This window comes from Podarcis melisellensis (assembly GCF_964234715.1).
Source record: "Podarcis melisellensis genome assembly, chromosome: 13".
Lineage (NCBI taxonomy): Eukaryota > Metazoa > Chordata > Lepidosauria > Squamata > Lacertidae > Podarcis > Podarcis melisellensis.
Genome location: NC_138545.1, coordinates 52734719 through 52756359, shown reverse-complemented (window position 1 = coordinate 52756359; position 21641 = coordinate 52734719). Strand labels below are relative to the sequence as shown.

Sequence of the window (21641 nt, the reverse complement as noted above, 5' to 3'; positions counted from 1 at the left end):
CTTAATGTCATTAAGTGACCTTTTATTAATAGTTGGTTTGTGCAGCATGAGATCAGAGCTTATTAGCAAGGCCTCCACCGAACTGATTTTCAAGGCCTGTGGATCATGTGAAACAGTAGTCAGAAAGACGATTCCCCAGAGCAAGTGCAGAGTGCCTTCAGCCCCCACCCATCTGCGATGAAAAGGGAGGAATTTCCAGGCTGGGAGGTGCCTTTCTCTCAGCCTAAAACTCTGGAGTCTCTATTTTTAGAATAAAGCAGTGTTTGTCTATGCTCTGTTTACCTTTGAAGTGGACATTATTGATGCTTCATGTCATTTAATATCTACTCCTCCGTTCACCTATCAAAAATCAGAACCTTCTCCTAATGACCAGGCAGAAGAGCTTTTATAAACTGGAAATACCTATTGGCACGTCACAACTAGCATAGGCAAGATAGCAGCATTTGTGGACTTATTTGCAAAGCAAATTTAAGGTGTTTTACATTAAAGGCAAAATAACCACTCATTTGTCATTTCATTTTGGTAGGTACCGGTATTTGCCCTACCTTCTACTACTACAGTGGTACCTCCGGTTACGAACTTAATCCGTTCCGAAGGTCCGTTTGTAACTCCAAACCACTCATAACATGAGGCGCACTTTAGCGAATGGCGCCTTCTGCTGCTGCTGCACTACTGGTGCATGACTTTCACTCACATCCCAGGACAAAGTTCGCAACAAGGGGCATCTACTTCCAGGTTAGCAGAGCTCGTAATCCACAATGTTCGCAAGGAGGATGGTACGTAACACGAGGTTCCACTGTACTGGTAGTTGTGTCATCTGATGGTATCGGTTTCACTTTCAGGGGATAACATGAATTTCTAAAAAACTAGTACAGTATATTGCAGATACCAGTAAAGGCTAATACTTATTTTAGTATTAATATCCTGCCTCATTCTCTGAGTTTCAGTAGTGCCCAGGAGCAATGACAGCAGTACTAAAAAAGAGTGTCTAGATTAGATTTCAAGAAGGCTGTTGGTACTTCCATTGTTTCAAATGCCATTCTTGAGGAAAACATTGCTATTTTTAACTGGCTTTTTGCTTAAAGCTTATTTATTATCTGATACTTAGCTGTAATACTATATTGGTGCATTTGTCTATGTTTACACACACATGCTATTAGGCAGTGTCTTTAGCAAAAGACCCAGTTGTGTCTAATGCAGGAAATGAACCCAGAGAACCAATAAAGTCTCCCGGTCGACCATGATCAAGAAGTCGATTCCCGGGTGATTGCAGGCTCATTTTCCTCGGTGGTGGAAAAAGAGCATCCCCACGCGCGCCGCCCTGACCTTGAATGAGTTGGTTGTTGCTGGGCCACCAGCGCCCTGCTATGCTGGCTTTTTGGAAGCCCCTGCCGGCAGGCTGCAGCAAGTTGGCTCCGGCAAGAGGCTTTGCGGACCCCTGGCCATGCCGGTCTACCCATGCGATCAGGCATTGTTAGACTGTTCCTTAGCACCCAGCCTCCCCGCAATGGCCCTAGCAGAGGTGATCGGGTAGCGGGAGCATCGCCTGTGACAAAGGCCCGCCTAAGCGCTGTGTCGGAGGCGAGCGGCAGTGCGTCTATTGTTTTGTGAGCGATTTATGGCGTGCTATAACTTTGGATCCCCCCCCCCATGGGTAGATCACTGTTAGTTTTTTATTCCAGGAGTAGATCGCAGTCTCTTGGGAGCTAGACGTCCCTGTATTACAAGATACTGCCTTGAAGTGTGGTAGAGCGGCTGGAAGGGTTTGTAGATCTGTGTAAGATAGGGGTGAGGGGGCAGAAAGAGGCAGAACCTGCATTTCATGCCAGGTGTAATTATTTCTCGTGAATATCTTTATTTCTGGTTTGGTGGTATAACATTTTTTTATGGCCAGTATACCCTTTGAACATTATTTAGAATCTCCCCCTTCCGTCTGAAATCTCTTTCCCCTTCCTTCCACAAATTGCAGCTCTGCCACCACTTTTCCACCTCCTCTGGTTTCAGGTCTCTTCTGAATGAAGCTCATTCAGCTTGAACTGAATGCATCTCCTCTTTATCCAGAAATCTTCTTCAAAATCCCGCTCTTGCTTGGTTGGCAACTGTCCCATGTTTGCAAGATAAGTTTGTTGCTTTCTCTAGGCAAAAGCAAGGACCCTTGGCTGCCCAGCTCTGAAAGCCTAGACAACTCTGTCAAGAGTCAAATTCGCTCAGCATCTAAGTTCTCTTAACCTCACAAGCTGAATCTGAAGGAGGGGAGGGGACTTTTCTGCAGGGCTGCCCATTTGCTGCATTATGGATTCCTACTGCTGAACTCTCTCAGTCTTTAAGCTTCCTTAACCACAAGGGACTATGGTTGCTCACATTCTTCCCTTTTCCGTGTTTCTTGTCCCTCTCTGTTTTCTTGTTTTTCCTCATATATAAGCTCTTTAGGCAAAAGCTTGTGCTACCCTGTGAAAATCCATATAAATTGTTGATACTGTATAAAAACAGCTACATAACAAGGGAAACTACCGTATTTTTCTCTCTATAAGACGCACTTTTTGCCCTTGAAAAATTAAGGGGAAATGTGTGTGCGTCTTATGGAGCGAATGCAGGCTCCATGGCTTCAGTGAAAGCAACGTGAAGCCTCCGGAGCGCAGCGTTGCTTTCGCTGAAGCCAGGAGAGCGAGAGGGGTCAGTGCACACCGACCCCTCTCTCTCTCCTGGCTTCAGGGATAGCCGCCCGATCCTCCTTGCTCTCCTGGCCTCGCTTCGCTGGAGAGGCGCTGCGCAGAGAGGGAGAGAATTGTTTTTTTCTTTTTCTCCCCCTCTAAAACTAGGTGCATCTTATGGTCGGGTGCGTCCTATAGAGCGAAAAATACGGTAGTTGGTCACTGCGAGAACAATGTGCCTTTGGCCTGATTCAGCAGGGCCTTTCTTGTGTTCTTAAAACAAGCCTTGCAGAAGAGAATTCTCTCATTTGTCCATAGTTTCCCAAGGCAATTTACACAGTTTTTAATTACTGTATTGGCCCGAATATAAGCTGCACCTTTAAAATTCAAGGGAGGGGGAGGAAGCAAAAAGACAACACCTGAATAAATCCATCCCTAAGTCGATCCTGGGAAATGTAGATTCTCCCAAGGGGCGTTTCAATAGTTTCCCTGTGGGCTTCTTGGATGCGGCGCTAGAGGGAGATGGTAAGAGGCCTCTTTCTCTTCCCTGCTTCTGTTTCCCACCAAATTAAGAGTGTCAGCAGCAGCCAGGCATGTGGGGCAGGAAAAGGGTTTGGAGGGTGGGTCAGTGGACGGCCCATGCTCCTGGGCTGCTTCTGGGGGGTGGGGGGAGCCGCGCCGCTTTGCCGGCTGCATAAGGTCACAAATAAGCCACGCTTTTAACTTTTTACTGTCAGAATTTGGGGCGAAAGTGCAGATTATATTTGGGCCAATACAGTATATCGCCTCTAAAACAATATGGTCTCAAATGAAAAACATATACAGTATGTGTGTCTTCACAGAAGTACAAACTTAAGCTGGGAGTGAACTCACTGAGTCTTACTCCCAGGAAAATCTGTATGGGACTGCATTCTTCTGTTAACTTCCATTGCATGTTATATCTGAAATCATCAGGAAGATCCAAAGGCTTCTAAAATTCCAGCAGTTTCCTGCTACCTTGGATACTGCATTACCTCACAATGTACAGCACATGTCTCAATATAGCTTGAGACATAAAACCAGAGCCAGGGAGCTAAATTCTCCCAGCTGGGAGATTATCTTAATGTGGCTTACTGTGGTATTTCATTGTGTCTAGTATACAAAATATGGTTTGGTAAAATTATTTGACGTTATATATGTGCTGTACAGTGGTACTTCGGGTTAAGTACTTAATTCGTTCTGGAGGTCTGTACTTAACCTGAAACTGTTCTTAACCTGAAGCACCACTTTAGCTAATGGGCCTCCTGCTGCCGCCATGCTGCCGGATCACGATTTCTGTTCTCATCCTGAAGCAAAGTTCTTAACCTGAAGCACTATTTCTGGGTTAGCAGAGTGTGTAACCTGAAACGTATGTAACCTGAAGCGTATGTAACCCGAGGTACCACTGTATTAGAATCAATAATGAGTTGGTAGTATTTCTAATGCCAGCAGATGGCACTGTGGTGTAGTCTTCTACAAACAGAAAAGCAATAAAGTATATGTTTGCATAATTATTATTTCTGTGCAACTAAAACTGCTTGCGGTATGGTTTGCAAATACTGACTTCCAAATAAGCAGGAGTACAAAAATGAAACAAAACGTAAGCTACTCAGTTGTATCTCTCATTTCCAACTACTAGTCCAGGGAGACTCTGGAAATCCTTTAGAAAGTGCCCGAAGGCAGTTTTGGGATGGATGAGGGCAATCAAGCTATGGCTTAAACTAGACAACTGCTGTGGGCACAGAAATCTGTTCTGGATGGAGGTGGGCAGCCAGTGTTGGAGAGGTCCCATGAAGTACCAAAAATGCAGCTTAAGGGTTTTCTCAGGTCACCAACCCTTTTTGCACCAATGGGCACATTTTGAAAAGAGAGTGATGTGGGTAGCAGTCACAAAACGGCTGCCATAGTGCGGGCATGACAACACAAAATGGCTCCACAAAATGTGGAGGTGGGCACACCATAAGATCAGGGACTACCTGATTTCAGATGATCCCACCACAGCAAAGATGCGTCCTGGTCACCAGGAAAAAAGGAAGGGCAGTGGGATGCTGTTGGAACAGTCCTTATGCACACAATTCATGACAGCCTCTGTAAAATATAAAATCATGGTGTGTTGCATCACATGTCTCAGGCCAAGTGTTAGTTGAGTAAATCAATTGTCCATGATTGAGGCCAAAAAGATAAACCATCAAAATATGGTCTTACTGAAATAGTAGGTATTTGTTAAAGCTCTTTAGAGAATAGGTCTTTCGTTAGACTTGAGAAACGCTTTATTGACAGGCAAAGTTTGGCCAAGGGGTCTACTGGGCATCACCAGAATACTTGATCTGCAAGTCAAGGTGACTACAAATTATCCTTGTTCAACTCCAAAATCCTTGGCTTGTGGTATACATATTACATGTTGAAGAATAAGGCTAAGATTCTTTATCTAGCCATCTCTCAGTAACATGTATAAGTCAATGCCTGGATGCTTCATTAGATTATGATGGGAAACTGTTGCACTTGCCTTGCATTAAACAGCTACAGTGAGAAGAAATGGGCACAAGTGCCTTCAACCCGCAAACATCCCATGATGGTGGCAAGAACAGGCACCACTTCCTGCCTTTTAGGACTTACTGTGTACAAACGAGTCATCTTTCCCTCCTTGCGGCATCTTTCTAAGCACCAGATCTGTGGCTCTCATTTCCGCTCTGCTCCAGGTTCTTGACTCTTGTGCTTCCTTCTTGATGTTCTGCAAGGATTATCTTTGTCTGTATCTCTGGTTTAATTATTGTGCAGGTTTCCTTTTACTGCAGTTCCTCTGAGTCCTTTTAGCTTCACCCACCAAGCACAGGGCGTTCCTTCTCCCTCCTTCCCTCCTGACCATGTTTTTGTTTAGAGTGTGAGGCAGTTGTCAGGGACTTGGTATATTTTTATGCATGTTCTGGACCTTGTCTATTTTAGTATATCTTTTTGAACAATAACTGACAGCTCTCTGAAAGAAACAGGAATCTGGCAGAAGAAAGGACCCGGCCCTATATATTGTTGAAAGTAAACAGGCTCCAAAGTTCTTAGGGAGTTCAGGGTTCGCTCTCTCTTTTGCTCCTTTGTACTTTTCGCTGAGAGGGTTCTGTCCCAAATTTTGCCAAGGGACTGGGCTCTCTGGGCTCCAGAGGAGACGGGTACTTGACACCCATCAATGATTTTGTAACCACTTCCTAAGTAATTTGCCTCTGAAGCCAACTAAGGACAAATTCTCAAAAGTGGAACTTCTTTCTTTTACTTTTACAAACATTGCTTTCCATTGTGCTGCTCTAAGAGGGGCTTTTGGTGCACTCAAAACAAGCCCTTTGTTGACCTAGGTCTTGGGGAAAACGGAAGCAGAGAGGGAGTTTAATGTGGAAGGATTCTGTAGAGAAAGGGGAGAAGACCTTGGAGCTTAATCTGGGCTCTCATAACCATAGAGCCAGTCCTTAAAAAAGATAGCAATTCTTTCTTTCTTTTTTGTCCTGTCCAGAGCCTTCTGGATGCCTAATCTTCAAGCGTGTATATGTGTACCGCCATGCATTTGACATATATATGACTTTCAGAAATCTAACTGATTAATTAGTACATTGGTGCTTTTCCATGCCAGGATAAGCTTGTACCAGTTACCCTACCGGAAGAAAAATGACAACCCAACCATCACTTCTTCTCATATAAGATGTGGTTCTTTTACCAATGAATCAGATACTGGTTGGCATGTGGTAATCAGAAAGCCGTTTTTATGGTGATTTAAAGCACAAATCTAATCCTACAACAGGGAGTTCTCAGGTGATGTTTATTATTTGTAAGCATATGGTCGTCAAAAGCATGATGAAATCAAGCATTTCATAGAAATAAATACTATTAAAAGTTCCTGTATATGTTTTGAATGTTCCAAAGTCTATGAGCCATAATGCTTAGAGACATCATCTTACAGATATAACTCCATTCAAAATGACTTAACTCCATTCTTATCTTCACTGCAGACTGTATCTTCAGTATTTGCCAGTTCATTCAAATATAACACAGTTTCAGTCTCAAAACATCCTCATTCATCCAGCTCCATCAGTAAAAACAGCAATTCCCAGTTCAGATATACACAATTCACCAGTTGCCCTCATATAGATTTCTCTGCAATGTTAAAGAGCTTGTTTGATCCCTGGTCTTTCAGCTTTTACCTCATGAGATAGTAGCTGAGGTTCCTTACCCACAGGCCCTCCCTCCCTCCGTCATTTTTAACATCTACCTTCAAATAAAAAAATGCTTTCAAATAGCCATTTATCATGGTTAAAGTTATTCACAGCCATGCATTATTCAGAAACGAGATAAAATAAAATGGGATTTATTCGGAACAAAATAAAACAAAATAAAATAAAATGGGATTTATTTGGAAGCAAATTATATTTTTAGCTAAAACACTTCAGCTCTTTGATGAGTAAGTGGTATACAACTCCTGTTAAATAAATATATTTAAAGGTGCTATTGAGTTCCATGAGGCTTAATCATGGAAATGTGTAGAGGATTGCTGCTTGCATCTGCATGCCGGCTCACATTGCGCTTCAGACCTACCACCCATTGTTGCAAAAACTCACAATTTTTTGTTGTACTCTAACCCTGGTGGTTGTAAAGCATATAATGCAATAGAAGGGAACAAAATAAAATAACAATCATCTAAAAATGCTAAATATATCTAATGACTGAGGAATCATCAGGTTTTTGCTTGGTTTATTTGACAACCCAGATGCCAGACAATCCCTAGTGTAAACTAGAGAAGTTGCAAATATGCTGTTATTTATACTGCTGGCCACTGTAATGGATCTCTTGTAACAGTCGCCTTTCATTGGCTGCACCCTTAGTCTATGTTTGGCCTCTATACTGGGGCATCTCCTTAGGACTGCTTTAACCTTTGCATCTCATTTTCTTGTAAATACCCCAGGCTCCACAGCCTAATTTTTTGTATATCACAGAATCTTTCTATTTTCAAGCCATCATCCCATGCTGCGTTAATAATGTCATCATCCCACTATGCTTTCTGTTCATATTTCAGCACTCTTTCAGCTTGGATAATGATCAGTTCTGTATTTTTTTGGGTAGGAAACCCTTCGGGGATAATGCACACAGTGCTGTGTTTTCTCCGATAGGCCCGCCACTTTCCAAAAGCACCCAGAGATGTGAAGAGTGTTGAAGGAACCAGCAGTTGCAGAGCACCAGCCAAACATTTTCCTCAAATGCATCAGCCAGTTTAGAATGTTGGCAAAGCACTGAGCTGGATTGCCATGTGAACCACTTTAGTCGCTAGATGCAAACTTCCTCCTAGCCCTAACATTTGGATCCCCATTTTTTCCCAGGATCTATGCATAACACTACTTCTAATCCTTATTTGTGTGATCCAGCAAAGGAGGACCAAACATGAACACAGCCTTCAACACATGGAACAAATCTGTATCATGATGCTCATACAGTCCCCATTGAATTGTTTGGATTAGTTTTGATGCGCTCAGGGTCCACATTCTCACTGGGTCACTCATGACTAGGTCAGGGCTAGATCAGGACCCCTGTGGAAGGAACTCTTAAAGGTAACTGGGTTCTAACACTGAGCTTGAGTGTGGCAGTCCTAGCAGTATGTAATGTTTTTAAAGCCACAAGCTAGAAAGTAATTTGAAAACCCAGCTAGGATGCTACAAAAGCAATTAATGCATTGATGGGCACCAGATATTTTGTTGGGATAGAAGGCTGGAAATCTGGAAACCTGGTTTGGTGGACTGAGGACCCTTTGCCATTTGTCTGATTGCCTCTTTTTCAGAAGCAGAGCCATTTCTGGCTTGACATCCTTCAGATGCATAATTATGTTTGCTGGGTAATTTGCTTGGTTTAAACAAAAGTACAGGAAGCACATTCTTGTAGGGAAGGCGGTACACTTTCATCTTTTCTCCCAGTCTGCCCATTTGTATCTTCATGCTGGGAGATCTCTGCACAAGAATGGTGTCCTGGTGTTGTTTTTCATATTTCTCATGGCGGAAGCTATTCCATTCCAGCAACGTTGTCCTGTGGAGAATGTAATTCCAGACTAAACAAGAATACGTTTTCACAGTGCAGGTTAGTGGCTGTCAACATTCCCTGAATCAGAAACACACGGAGCCCTTTTAAAATTATCTTATACATTGTTTTTACCTTTACTCTCTTAGGCTATCCTTTCCTTTTTCCTGTTTCCTTTCCTGTTACATTTTCTCTGAAAGATGGCAATGATGTTACTAGGACAACTCACCTTTAGCAAGCTTGTGACCTAATGGTGGGTTGCAGTCTTCCAGCAGTTACAACTTGTGAGGAAAATGTCAATGGTACAGAATGGGGGTGGGGGCTAACATTTTGAGGCTAAGGGCTGCATTGACCAATGGTCAGCCCTCCAAGGTCCACGTGTCAAAGTGAGTGTAATCAATAATTGTATGCATGTATGTGTAGACAGATTATACACACACACAGAGAGAGAGAGAGATACCCCACACATATAATGGGTGTGTGTGTTGAGAGGTCACAAAACTGCTCAGCTTCACAGGATCAGAATAGGGGGTCTGTGAGAGTTGTTAATTTTTGTGTAAAAAATTGAAAGTTTTGGGATAGACACAAATCTTTTGGTATCAAAGTATCACAAATGGAGTACCTATGGGAGCAGTCAGTTGAATAATGTTTTAACATTATTATTATTATTATTATTATTATTATTATTATTATTATTATTCAAAATGGACAAAATTGAGGGGGGGAGCCTTGGATGCAGTCAACAAATAAATATATGCTGCTGCTGTTATTTTTGCTGCCATCTAAATAAAGTTGGTGGGATTAGGAGGACCCAAAAAACCATCGTGTCACAGCAGGGGACCCCGGGAGCACTCAGTGCTTAAAAAAAATTACATAATAATAATAATGACATCTTTTAATTGAATTTTTTTGAAGGCCCTTGGCATCATGGCTTCACAGCAGGAACCCATAGAAGCAATCAATTTTTAAAAAACATTGTTGCTACATGATGTGGGGGTGCCCATTGCTCAGAGCAGTGGAAAGATAATAGAGAAGGCCATGATATAGAGCAGTTGCAGGCATTCTTCTATGAAACTCATTTCAGTCTGGGTTCAGACTTGGTTGTGGGACTAAATCAGCCTTGGTTGCCCTGATGGATGACCTTTTATCAGGAGAGGGACAAGGGGAGTCAACCTGGCACAGTCTCTCCATGCCTTTTGGTACAATTGACCATGGCATCCCCCTGGGCCAGCTTTGTGGGGGCACCATTTTATGGTAGTTCCAATCCTACATGCAAGGTCAATTCTTCAGTCCCCTGGCATCTGTGTTACAGGGGGCCACAGGGCACTATTTTGTCCCCAGTGCTATTTAACACCTCTTGGGAAGCTCTTGGGAGCTGTCACAAGGGAATTTGGAGCAAAGTGTCATTAATTATGCTGATGCAGGCTCTAGAGCAGTGTCTGGGTGCAATAGTGGCTGGATGAGGGCCAATATACTGCACGTTTAACAAGGAGTAGGCAACCAAAGGCCCGGGGGCAGAATGTGGCCCAATTGCCTTCTCAATTCGGCCTCTGGACGGTCTGGGAATCAGCGTGTTTTTACATGAGTAGAATGTGTCCTTTTATTTAAAATGCATCTCTGGGTTATTTGTGAGGCACAGGAATGCATTCATTCCCCCCCCAAAAATATAGACCAGCCCATCACATGGTCTGAGGGATGGTGGACCAGCCCATGGCTGAAAAAGGTTGCTGACCCCTGATTTAAACAATATCAAGATGAAGGCCCTCTGGGTGAGTTCCCTGTTCTGGATGGAGGTGCATTCCCTCTGAAGGAACTGGTGCTCGAGTCCTGGATCCATTTTTATTTTTATTTTGTCACGAGGCACATGTGGCCTCAGTGGCTTAGGAGTGCTCTTGAGCATCACCAGCAGGTAAAACAGCTACAGCAAGATTAGGAGGCCCCTGTTTTCCTGGCATTGGTGACCACAGGACTGGATTATTGCAATGTGCTCTATCTGGGGCTTCCCTTGGGCTTTGTCTGGAAGCTGCAGAAGCTGCAGCTAGCGCAGAATGCAGCGGCTAGGTTGTTGACACATTAACCCTGCATAACCCTGTCTCTGCTGAGAGAGCTGCCAATATACTACAAGAACAATTCAAGGTTTTGCTTTTAGTTTCAGCATGTTAAACCCCAAGAACATGGGACCAGGTTAGCTATATCCCTGGTCAGCAACTGCACTTCTTTGATGGGGCACTGCTGAGAGTACCACATGCTTCAGGGCTGCTCTTAGCTTGTACCAGAAACTGGACATTTGATGTTGCAGCTCCAATACTCTGGAATCAATTGCAAAATTTGGCAGGTGCCCAGCATCTTGATGTTTACATGGCTACTAAAGATGCTTTTATTTAAGAAGGTCTTCTCTGAAACATGGCCCCAGTCATTGTCTATTAACTGCATAATTTTTGTTGTTGTAGTACATTGCACAAATAGCTGCTTCCTGTCTCACCTATCTGATCTGACACAGGAGAACTCTATTTGCTAATTTTGATTCCAACTTTGCAAAAATTACTAAAAATTGAAAGTCAGTGAAAGTGTGACCACCTATTTCCTTGGCTGCTAGTTTAGAGTTACCTGGCTCTTAACACTGGCTAATTAAGCAGGAGCTGTAGTCAAATGCATTAATTTGTTTTCATTTTAAAAAATCATTTAAGACTGTTTTCTGGGGGAAAGTCATTTCTCCTGCTTCTCCCCAGTAAAAAAGTAAATGATGCTTCACAAACAGCTTCATTCCTGGAATGACTCATTAGTTCCTTCCTTCAGATCTTTGGAAAAAACTGAATCAATTGCTAAGAGAAGCAACACAAATTCTGCCAGGTTTATCTTCGCTAGAAAGATTAAACCATCTCTAAATTCTTAACCATGTCTAAATTCTTCATTAAAATCATAAAGTTAAATTATCACTGAATGTTTAATGCCATGCATTAAGGTCCTGCACCGCACCCTTTCCCTTCCTCACCCTCCCTAGTTGCTACTCAGTTTGATTTTAGTACAAAAAAGTTGAAATATACTGATAAACCCTAGGAAAAAACCACATCAAACCCACTGAATATCAAAAAATGTTATATCCATAAAGTAAGATAATGCTTAAAAAGTACAATAATGATGGGCTTATACCTCTCTTGCCGCCTTACTTCCATAGTCAGATCCTCCCAAAGCATAGAGAAACTTTCCTTCTTGGCAACATTTCTCTCTTCTACATCACAGTTAAGAATGTTGACTTGTAGCGTATCAGGGCTACTTAGCAAAGGAGTCCGCATTGCAAAAAATGTATTTTATCACAATGGATAATCCAAATGCTTTCTTGATTAAAGGCTCAACTTGCTTAATTTTTTGATCTCTGTTTTGTTATGTGAGTTCAGTTCGGATTACCACTGCTTAAGTATTTTGGTGCTCCTATTTTTATGTTCATGAATCACTTGGGGGATGATATGATGGATAAACTGGCAGGCAGAATCCTCCGGAGCATTTAGAATCTGTGCTGGATGCTAAAGTCTTTCAGTAACTTACTGAAAAGGGACATGACATGTGGTTCAGGACTACTTGACTGACGCCTACGTTTTTGCTGTGCCGTCTGGAGCTTTCAAAATCCAATCCAGACTACTGGTACTTGGCAGGCAGGAAAACAGGACAACCATGGTTAGCTGAATTAACTTCTGGGGCAATGCATTATGCATAATAATTGCTTCCACATGTAGCTCTGGTGGCAATAGTGCTTTATTCACGAAGCAGAATCAATAATTGCTTCCTATAAATCAGGCTATATACCATTATAGAAGCCGTTGCCCATAAAATTATACAGCAAAAACAGTCTAGTAAAACTTATAAACAATAGAAACAGACACTCCTCAAAATGGAATGGACTCCCTTGGAAGGTGGAAGACTCTCTTTCCGTGGAAGGTTTTAAAGCAGAAGCTGGAGGGCTGTCAGGAATTTTTTAGTTGTGATTCCTGCATTGCAGAGGTTCCTAGAATCCTAGAATTGCAGAATTGGAAGGGATTCTGAGGATCATCTAGTCCAACCCCTTGCTAGATGAGGAACCTGTGGTCCTCCAGACGATGCTGAACTACAACTCCCATCACCCCAGGCTACTGGCCAGGGGTATCAACTGAATTTTTTGGTCTAGTATACTGTATGTGGATTGGGTCCCCTGCTTCACTCAGAAATGGAGATATTTTTGTCATATGCAAATTTATACCATCTTTTGCAGGTGTGGTTGGGGTACCAAAAAACAAATCAGGGTAATTCAACGGTATTAAGATGTCTGACAGACAGAATATCAACATGTTAATCTTTCTCCATAATTGTAGTTCCATACTAGAAAAGGCTTACCCTGTTTAATATCTGTCTGCTACCTAGCTGTTAAAGGCATAAGAGCATTTTGGAGCATGATCCATGAAGAAATAAAGAAAGTACTAAGAATATCATACAGTAAAAGGCTAGAGGCATTCCTTTTAGGAATTTTAAATGACGATATTCCAAAAGACAAAACTAAATTTTTCGTATACGCAATGTCTGCAGCAAGAATCCTGGTGGCTAAGTTTTGGAAAGGGAATCACTTACCCACTAGGGGAGAGTGATTATGTAAGCTTTCAGAATATTTAGAATTAGCCAAATTGACAGATATAATAAGACAAAACCAAGAAGTGAAGTGAAAAAGGAATGGGAGGGTCTAAATGAATACCTTAAAAGCCAAGGTTAGAGGACAGAAATCTGGCTGAGTCTGGAATAACCTTGTGACGTGAAAGGATAAGAAAGAAGGATTTATATCTAGATGCTAGGATAGAGGTGATAAGGAAAACAGGAAAACAGGAAGACACAATGAGAGGTAAAGGAGGTGCTGTGGGATTGGTGGAAGTCAATGTTTGTTTTTCTTTTTAGTGTTTATATTATTCACTTGTAAGAAATGGATTTGGTGTTTTTTTAAATGTTGGTTTATGTGTTTTGTTATTTTTCAATATTTTTGTGTTGTTGTGTGGAAAATACAAATATATATATTTTAAAAAGTATAAGAGCCCTGCTCTCCTCCAATGCCAACCCTAAACCATGCAAAGAAGTAAAGTTTCATGAGCTGTACTTGTAAATGAGTTATGCCACTGGTCTTTCATCAGCTGATCTTAGGGCTGGCAGTACTCCAATAATACAAGAACAGGTGTAGTATTTCAGATGGAGGGGGGCAAATGTCATTTAAGATTTATAGCAATTTTGTTCAGCTGCTCATGCTGCAATAAAGTCAACATTTAAGTACCGTATTGTTTGCTCTATAAGACTCACTTTTTCCCTCCTAAAAAGTAAGGGGAAATGTGTGTGCGTCTTATGGAGCGAATGCAGGCTGCGCAGCTATCACAGAAGCCAGAACAGCAAGAGGTATTGCTGCTTTCACTGTGCAGCGATCCCTCTTGCTGTTCTGGCTTCTGAGATTCAGAATATTTTTTTCTTGTTTTCCTCCTCCAAAAACTAGGTGCGTCTTGTGGTCTGGTGCATCTTATAGAGCAAAAAATACGGTAGTTAAAAAGCAAGCAGTGCTCCACTTGTTGTGGTTATTTATTAACACATTTTTGTAAACCACTCTGATGGATTGGGGGTTTTATTTTACAATCAAGTGCTATAAAATTTTTATGGAATCAATTAAGTAAATAAACAATGCATATATATTTTTCCTATGAAGACCTTCACAGGTGCGGGGTTGGCAACCGCTACCCTAAATGGAGCAACTGCTGCTGACTTCAATCAAGGAGGAGAAGAGTGGAAACAACACAATAAACTGAAATGCTAGAAATTCAGCAATGGTAATTAATTGTTTGATGCCACGTTTCAAAAGTATCCTCTCAGTTAACAATGTATGCCAATAACTCAGGAGGACCTCCGTGAGGGTCTAATTCTGCACATACCTATAAATTCACCGCTGCTCCTTCCTTCCTTCCTTCCTTCCTTCCTTCCTTCCTTCCTTCCTTCCTTCCTTCCTTCCTTCCTTCCTTCCTGTCCTACAGATTCCTTTTTCATCCCCAAGCAGATATAGACAAGATATAGTCTGTTGTGGCGCCTACTGTAGGCCTGGGCAACTTGTGACCCATTATTTACAGTGGCCCATTCAGGGGCAGCTCATCCCATTTCACCACTTGAGGCAAAATGAGAATTGCTGCTTTCCCCGCCGCTTCTGCCACTGCCGCTATACCTGCTGCTCTGCCTGCCCTGCTGCCTCCACTGCTGGCGTAGAAGTGGTGCCAATTTTGGGTGAGATCTTGTATGCTCTGCAAGATCTTGTGGGATTTTAAACTCAGTTGCAGCTGATACTGGCACTGCTTCAGTGCTGGCTGTGGGGCAAGCAGGGCACCCAGGGGTAGCTGCCTTAGGGGTTTCTGTCACCTGGCAGCTGCCTCAGTCTACCTAATGGCAGACCCAGCTTTGGGTCCAGTAGAGAAATCTCACCTGTTTGTTGCCTGGGACCACAAAAGCAGGTTTCTTGACTCCTGCCTGGTCAATGGGCTGCATTTCGATTGACAGCACCCAAATTGTGCTGGCAGCAGCAGTCTGCTACTGGGTGTGATTGTGGGTGGGTAGAAATTTGAATTTATTCTGCTCCTATATCTGTCATCTGGCAAGTTAAGCAACCTTTTAAAACTCTTATTATTGCCAATGAACTAAACTTTTGAATCCTTTTTAAAAAACAAACAATTAAAATATTCTGGAAGGTTCTCCGTGTTACCTAAGGGATACGGGCTGGAAAATAGGTCAAATGCCACAAGTGGGACCAGACTGACCTTTCCATGAGTAAAGCTGACAGACGGATGCTTCTAAGTTTAGACAGAGTGTTCTGTGTTTTCTTCTTGTATTATCCATATCATTCAGATTAATGTGATTTTTCTTTCACTTTAAATATTATTATATTAGAGCAGTCTGCCCTCGCCTGTTTTACAAAACATGTATTTGTGCTAGCTTGCTTGTATTTTTACTTTTATCCCTGTTTAGCAGCTTGCAGTGCAATCCTGACCTAGACATGGCAGCAATTCAGACATGGGTGGTGGGATGAAGCTATCACTGCACAACCATTGCTAAGGGCAATCTGACCAGTTGAATTTCTGCCAGTCACACACCTGTAAAAATGCAGAGCACCAGTTCTTTTACAGGGGAAAATGGCAAAGATAAAGCAAAATTAAAATTAAAAATTTTCATTTTTTCAAGTACATTTTTTAAAAAAACACCTCAGTTTTTTGGAGTTAAAATTCACTTCATTGGATGCATATTTCTTGGTAATTCCTGATATCTTATGGAATAATGCATTTTCCAGCCTCTAAAATGCTGCTGGAGAATTGTTTCATTTCTGCTGTTAGCCTTGGCTAGTTGGCTACCCATTATCAAAGGATTGAAAGGATACCTGAGTAATGTACCCAACACCACAAAGTGAGCCAGTGACAGGAGGATTTCACAGTTAAGTCTCCAGGTCCTCTCTCTGGTGTGCTTGTTTTCTAGAGGTCTGACTACATGGAGGTTGTGGCCAATGGGCTCACTGGGAAGAAAATATGCAGACAATATTCTACCCAAAGGGAGATGCAGCCTAAACGGTTTAGCTATTAGCACCACCAACTCCTCCTCGCAAACCACAACCTCCTCTCATGAACAGGAACTATAAGCATTTGTGGCGGACAAGGCGATCTATTGAAGGCTACAAGCCATGAGAGTTATGCTCTGCCACAACAGCTAAAGGCAGCAATGCTTCTGAAGGCCGGTTGGTGGAAACCACTGGAAAGGAGAAGGCTCTTGTCCTCAGATCCAGCTTGCAGGTTTCTCAGAGGTCAGCCACTATGAGAACAGGGTGCTGAATGAGAGGGGCCATTGGTGTCATCCAGCAGGCTCCTCTCACGTTCTTAAGCATCAGAAACAAATGGCATGAGCATGTATAAAGTTCACCTGCCTCACCAATGAAGAACCCTCTGTAAGGTTTCAAGTTGTCGCTCCACATACTGGGCTGCAACCCTTCATGTACAAAGCACACCCGCTGAGGAAAAGAACAACTTGCTGCTTTGTATGGCGATATGTAGTCATTCCTTTCAGATGAAACAGGTGATGGTGTGTGGAAGGTTGTTGTACACCATGGGTATAACAATTGCCCACCCCATAAGTAAATCAATAAAAACACTTAACCAAAGGAGGTTCTGTCCTCCCTCAACATAAAGCCTCCCCCCACCGTTCCCCTCATAAATCCTGGCTACTCCCATGTTGCACATCCTCCTTCATTTCACTAGGCTTGCTCAGGAGACTACCATGGTAGCAGAACATACCCTAAATGTGTTATCTAAATCATTTCAATAAACGAATGCTTTTATTTGATTAATGGATTTGAGTAGCACTGTTTGGTTCAGCAGGTTTCTTCAGACTTCAGTTCATCTCCTGAAGAGCCTTGTTGAAGCTTTCTAGGGCATCCCTGAAAGACTTCAGCAAAGTGGCTCCAAGCTCATTGCCCGTTTCCTGTATTGCTGCATCATATCCCCCAAAGATGGGCGTAGAGGCCTTTATGTCCTCTCTCTTCGCCTGCAGTAAAATCATGTTAAGTTCCTCGGCGATTCTCTCATATTTCTGGTGATCAAATTTCGAAAGATCAGCTTCACCAATTGGGTAACTGATGTCATTTGCATAACAGTCTCTTGGGACTGGGAATTCAATGTATCTGAGTCTTGGAAAATCAATGAAAATGTTGAAAAGGCATTTCAATGCTCGAGAAGATAGAGGATTTCCAAGAAATTTCAGCTCCTCTAGTTTCCGACAGGGGACCAACCCCAAAATCAGCATGTTTATGTGAGTGTCCTGAATGTTGCATTCCTCAAGGACGAGACTCTTCAGGGTGTAGGAGGAACGGTTCAGAAGTTTGAAGAAGGTGGATGGGTAAAGGTCAGCCACGTCATGGCCGCTGATGTCAAGGACTTCCAGGGAGCCGGAATGAAGGCTGTTGGCTAAATAGGCCATGTCCACGTGGTTTAAAGAGCAGTTGGAAACATCCAGCACTTTCAGCGGGGTTTTCAGTGGGCTAGAAAGTTAAATATTAAAAAAAGTAAACAATTACATAATTCAGTTGCATTGGGTACTTAACAGGTTTATGAACAATGAGTGCAAGTGCATCATGATGGATGGAGGACATATTGTTGATTTCAGTGGGACTTGTTCACGGAAAAATAAGAGGAAGGATTATAGCCACAGTTGAGCATGGATACAAAATTATCGACTTGAAAGATATCTCCAAGCCTTTGGCACTGAGCTAGGCTAGGCTATTCCTAAGCCACCCTTAATTGTTTAGTCAACAGATTAAAACAACAGGATCAAATCAAAATATCTCCTTCAAACAACAAGAGAAACCAGTGGGGGAGGCAGTAAACCAGAACCAAGCTGCTGGGGGAGTTGGGGTTGGGAGGAGACCTTCTTCTAACACTATGAATCATTTAGAAAATTAATGCCCAATCATCTCTCAGCTAAACCTGCACCCACTTTGAAAGGTAAAACCCCCTGGCTGAGGGAGGAGGTACCTCATTGTGGCTCAGGTCAGGTGCCCAAATGCCTTAGGGGAGACCCTGATGTTGAGAATGAATAAAGACTATGTGTTTTGCGTATCCAAAGTATTTTGTAAATGGCACACAGTACATTTTAGTGGCACAAATTCCCTTGAATCTGTTCCATATGTGAAACACAAAACATTTTGTGTGCAAGCCACTACTCCACGTTCCCCTGCAAGCAGGGCACCATTTGTTCAGTGGTGTGGCAGCTTTGGGTGGCCGGAAGAGACGGTTTCCGCCTTTCTGGTGGTCTCTTACAAGATCCCACAGGAGGATGCAGGGCTCAGGTGGGCTGTCCACCTGGAAACTTAAAAGCCTCCATTGCCCATCAGCTGTGACCACCAATTTCCTTCCCTTTTCTCCTGCAGTAATAGCACTTTTCTGGACTCTTGGGTCACTTGTTGTCAGGGCTGGAAAGGAATTTTACTCTCAACCAAAGTTGGCTCTGGATTGGGAGGTTCTTATCATTCCCTGATTTCCAGCGTCATTCTCCATTAAAAAAAAAAAAAATATAAAGGACCCCAGTTGTGAACGACTCGGGGGTAGCGGCGCTCATTTGCTTTACTGGCCAAGGGAGCCGACGTTTTTCCAGAGACAGTGTTTCCGGGTCATGTGACCAGCATGACTAAGCCGCTTCTGGCGAACCAGAGCAGCGCATGGAAACGCTGTTTACCTTCCCGCTGGAGTGGTACCTATTTATCTACTTGCACTTTGACGTGCTTTCAAACTGCTAGGTGGGCAGGAGCAGTGACAGAATGACAGGAGCTCACCCCGTCACGGGGATTCGAACCGCTGACCTTCCGATCAGCAAGCTCAGTGGTTTAGACCACAGTGCCACCCTCCCCTTGTTCTCCATTAGGTGTCTGTAATTCATAGAATCATAGAGTTGGAAGAGACCCCAAGGGCCATCGAGTCCAACCCCCTGCCAAGCAGGAAACACCATCAGAGCACTCCTGACATATGGTTGTCAAGCCTCTGCTTCAAGACCTCCAAAGAAGGAGTCTCCACCACACTCCTTGGCAGCAAATTCCACTGTCAAACAGCTCTTACTGTCAGGATTGTATCACTACTTTGAGCAAAATGGCATTCAGCAGCAGTAGGGGGTGGGGCAGGCGATGCACAAGCCACGCCCCTAGCTTAGAAGGGCCCCAGCCTTGTGCCAGTTCTCCCCACCCCCAGTTGCCTAGTGGGATCCCTGGTGCTTGGCTCGCACCACATTAAGATATAACATCGTTCAACTCCCAGAGTGTGTGGCTGCATTGGGTGCTCCCCGAAGAATTGAAATAACTTTCCAACAGCAAGGGTTGAGAGGAAGGGGGTCTAGTCCTTGTGCCACTTGCCTTGCCACCCCTGATTATTGTTGCTGTTGGCAACTCCCTCTCTCGAAAGACAATGAACCTGTTTCATCCCACTCAAGTGTCTGTGCTGTTGTGATTCCTGCCACTCCCATGAGGCGTATAATGCAACCGCTCTACAGAGAGCAAGGTGGGGATTTTTTGCTAGTATTATTCTTCAAATGGTTCTCTGATATATATATATATATTGGGGTGTGGGGTGTGGCCAGGGCATGCCTCTCTGCTCAGAGCAATTTGCTTCCAGAAAATGTGAGGGCAGTATGCCCTGAAAGGTTGGTTAAAAATCTTTTAAACAAATTTTAAAATAATGTTAGAGCCTAAAACCACCAAGAATGGCACTGGCACCCACATTTGCAAATATTTATTTTGCAGCAAAAAATACATCATGGAGGACTCCAGATGGACTCAGGTTCAATTCCTGAATCTCCAGTTAGATGGGATACAGGTAAGCAGAACTGTAATAAGTCCTTCCTTTGGGACTTACTGCTAGACAGAGTAGACAATGCTAAATTAGATAAGCATCAGCATGACAATAAAAGAAAGCTTCCTATGCTTTCCCTTTTTAATATGTTACATATTAGTCATAAATATTGTCTCAATTGCGTCACCAGCAAGATCTGGAGCACATTACCTGAGTAGTTTACGTATCCTTCCCGTGAGAGTGGAAAATGCTAGGCTCAGCTCAGTCAGTTGAGTCATCTGGCTTAACTTTTCTCCAATTCCTACAAGAATGGCCTCATCCTCTGGGGTGAACCTTCGTACATCGAACGTCCTAGCTGGGAGTGTGAGCGACGTCAGCTGAGGAAAGTGGACGTTATTAAAGAGCATGTGCAAATGTTCCATTTCCAACCGAACATTGTGGACTATTTCAAATTTGAGCAGCAAAGATGGATCTGTAAGCTTTATGATGTAGAAGAGCTTCCGCAGGGCTAAGTTGTCCACTCGGAAGGATGCACAGCGAATTTTTAGTGGGCAATGGCACCTCATAAGCAAGGCCTGGACAAGCAGCTCATAACTTCGTTCAGTAACAAAGACATCAGTAAGAACGTCAACTGAAATCTCAAACACATCTGGATTGAACTTCAGCCTTTGCATTTCAACAAGCAGATCGTAGCAGATCTTCGACAGCAGCTCTGTCCTGGCCCAGCGTCCCATTGTTTTCCTACAGTCGCAGAGCTGAACTTCAACATCCTTTAGGCCTGTTAAGTCCACAACTTTGAGTCTCTTTGCATATGGAGATGAACAATTCAGCACATAGTCTCGGAGGCCAGTTAGGCAGCTGGTCAAGCACACGGAGCAGACTCTGCTACTGATGTCTTCCTGGTGGTCTATTGTCTTCCCCAACAGTTTTCCAATGTTAAGTTCCTTCAGTGGCCAGTTTGCCACCAAATCGTGAAGAACTTCCCCTTGTTCCTGTAAGTAACTTGCCTTAAAAAGAAGAGGGAAAAGGTTGTGTGCAACACTGCCAAGATTTCCTTTTATCAGCTCTGTATTGGATACCAAAGCCCCAGCACTCAGGAACCGTAGAGAGTGCATTGCTGCCTTTTGATTCCTTCTGTTATACTGGATCTGCTCTAACAGAGGTTCTCTCTTGCTTGTCATTCTCTATTTTTAGCTGCAGCTGCTGCTGAGGGGCGTACGTGACATGGATTTGGAAGGTAAGAGGAGCAGTCATCTGCTGACCCGGTTACTATTTTGGTATCAGACACATATTTGACACCTCTTTTTAATTGTCCAACTTTTATTAATTGTGTTAGTCTGTTGCACTGTAAACAAAAGAGTATTGTCATCCCTCAAGGACCACAGAACAGAATGTAGTCTGAAGTTCATTGATATGATCCAGTGTGTTCAGTTGTAAATGATAAGTGGTGACAACTGATGTTCGTTTGTTTTCTAGATCTGCCCTGTGGTACATAATTCACCTTGTTGATCTATTTGTTTGTTTTCATTTTGTAGGGTGAGTATGGTAGTCTGAGGGATGCCTGATTAAAACTCAATCCTGA

The 21641-nt window shown here is 43.0% G+C and overlaps 1 protein-coding gene and 1 long non-coding RNA gene across 4 annotated transcripts; one reads left to right on the top strand and one right to left on the bottom strand.

Annotated features, from left to right (window-relative positions):
- Nucleotides 1-8017: 8017 nt before the first annotated feature.
- On the bottom strand, nt 8018-21314 carry LRRC14B (leucine rich repeat containing 14B). 3 transcript variants are annotated; one of them, XM_081884134.1, is made up of 2 exons: nt 20270-21314; nt 8018-8717 (listed from the first exon to the last, which is right to left on the bottom strand). In XM_081884134.1, the coding sequence occupies exons 1-2, from the start codon at nt 21238-21240 to the stop codon at nt 8363-8365; spliced, it is 1326 nt and encodes a 441-aa protein (XP_081740260.1). In that variant the 5' UTR covers nt 21241-21314; the 3' UTR covers nt 8018-8362. The 3 variants fall into 3 exon arrangements, 2 of the variants coding, with proteins under 2 accessions (XP_081740260.1, XP_081740259.1); XR_014162177.1 differs by lacking the exon at nt 20270-21314 and adding an exon at nt 11859-14093 and having other exon boundaries at nt 8582-8717; XM_081884133.1 differs by lacking the exon at nt 8018-8717 and adding an exon at nt 17043-17763 and having other exon boundaries at nt 20270-21301.
- On the top strand, nt 21217-21641 carry LOC309354458. Its single transcript, XR_014162321.1, has 2 exons — nt 21217-21296; nt 21536-21641. It is a non-coding gene; the product is annotated as an uncharacterized lncRNA (long non-coding RNA).